Source organism: Pyxicephalus adspersus, chromosome 1 (genome assembly GCF_032062135.1).
Source record: "Pyxicephalus adspersus chromosome 1, UCB_Pads_2.0, whole genome shotgun sequence".
NCBI classification, from domain to species: Eukaryota; Metazoa; Chordata; class Amphibia; order Anura; family Pyxicephalidae; genus Pyxicephalus; species Pyxicephalus adspersus.
In genome coordinates this window covers 71,762,955-71,764,869 of record NC_092858.1, presented here as the reverse complement: position 1 = coordinate 71,764,869, position 1,915 = coordinate 71,762,955, and the positions used below count along the sequence as shown (strand labels likewise).

The 1,915-nt window shown below is 36.1% G+C and overlaps 1 protein-coding gene across 1 annotated transcript in view; it reads right to left on the bottom strand.

Moving 5' to 3' along the window:
- The window catches only part of LIMS1 (LIM zinc finger domain containing 1), a 24,733-nt gene that overhangs the window by 9,934 nt on the left and 12,884 nt on the right, over nt 1-1,915 (bottom strand). The window contains 1 exon segment of the mRNA XM_072403399.1: nt 616-727. Coding sequence (XP_072259500.1) covers nt 616-727 — 112 coding nt within the window.

Sequence of the window (1,915 nt, the reverse complement as noted above, 5' to 3'; positions counted from 1 at the left end):
TAGAGTTTTGCATAATTATTGCCAATTCAGATTGATCGTTTTCCCATCTCTTGACAATGACCTATCATTTTCAGTTTAAAAGGCTGTGTGATATTTTCAGGATCCCAGGATGGTTCTCCATAAGCAAATAACGGGATTCCTTTGGCAAAGAATGGTACTTTGTTATGGCCATGAGGAATATAAGGAAGGTGCAAACTATAGCTGAGTGGTTTCTGTACAGTTGAAGTTATTTGTGGCAAGTAATCCCACTACTCTCTACCACAAATAAGGTAGAGTCGGCCTTTGACAAATAAACCCAAATTAACTGTCTCCTCATTAAAGTTCCTTAGAGCTGAGCTGATCAGTCCGTAGTACCCACCATGTATGCTTGTTTATATCACATTATTTCCTGTATTTACATAGAAAGCATTTTTTGCCTCAAAATTTTACTAAGTTTCAATACTTATCCCCCACAGCAAAATAAAAATGTTTTTTTTTTTTTTTTTTTACTATCACTTGCTTAACAGCACTTTAGTGTGGAAAACCAACAAAAATCTCGAGAGAACACGCAAACTCAACAGAGAGAGTCCAAGGTTGGATGTACACCCTGGCTATTTTAGGGTTAATAAAAAGCACAAACACTAAAAGAAGAGTTAACATATAGTAGGTATTCCTACTTACCACACTGATGGCAGCAAGGGGCGAAGAGCATTTGAAAGTCATGTTCACAGTACTTTCTTCCCTCAAACTAAAGAAACATACATAATTACAGTTAACACAACAATGACATGGCTATGTAAACAACAAAATGATTAAACAGGTAGACAGTGGTCATTGTAATGCAGCCTTTTTTTTAGCAAGGGTTCTGTAAGACCCCATGGTTCTTTCCAAGATAGCCCCATTCAGACGTTAGATGATTGTTTCCAGTGATTTATGAATGAACGAGGACTTTACAAACAGTGCTGTTCTGATCAACTGGAGGGGTGGGGGGAGCGAGCAACCAGTTTTACATTGCTTAACATGACTTGCTGTACTGTATCAAGAAGTAATATTGTAACTTTACGAAGTGTAAACTAAATAACCCCCTTTTTACTTCTTTATAAAAAAAAAATTTGTTTACCACAAAGCTAAAGGACAGGGCAGGGCTTATATATTTACTGAGAGATCTACCTCCCTAGTGGTCTAATTCTGTCCAAATTTTCATGCAAAAAGTGGTACAATTTTTTGCATGGAAGTTTATTTTTTATTGTAGGCTGTAATTGTTAGGCATAACTCACTGATCAGCTTTACATCAAGGTACTTCACATTCTTTACAATGAGTCTTCACATTCTTTACAATGAGTGAAGAGATAGCAGATTCCATCATCTCTCAGTATAGGTCAGCTAGAGGTACAGTATAAGTTTCATTTCTGGCAGGTAAAACATTCATTGTTTATACTTGAAATATGTGCATGTATTGAAAAGTTGGCTTGGAATCAAACTTTACACACCTAATGTCTCTTTGGTACATAGAACAGATTTGAGTGCAAAAATTGTATAATATAGATAAATAGGAAGGTTACAGAACCAATGGCTCAGAAAGGAGTGTGGGTGTAATGTGGCAGGAGGGGGTAGATGATAAACCAGATAAAAATAACAATGAGAAACACAGTAGATGAAAAGGTCTTGGATAAAAATACTAAAGTATGATGAACTACAAAGTTTTATAGCTCTCTGTAATAATAGGTCTTGAAAAAAAGAATCAGGAACTTCCTAGTGCTCTCATATAATACCAGGTGGTGTGGTGGAAAGTCTCAATGATACCTGAAAGTTACCTTTATTGAAGGAAAAGCATCCGCGTTGTGAAAAAATAGTGTGTCTGGATGTTGGGTAGCTTACATCTTATTGATGACCATTAATTTATGGAGATTTTAAAACAAGAGGCCTTGCAAGAGGA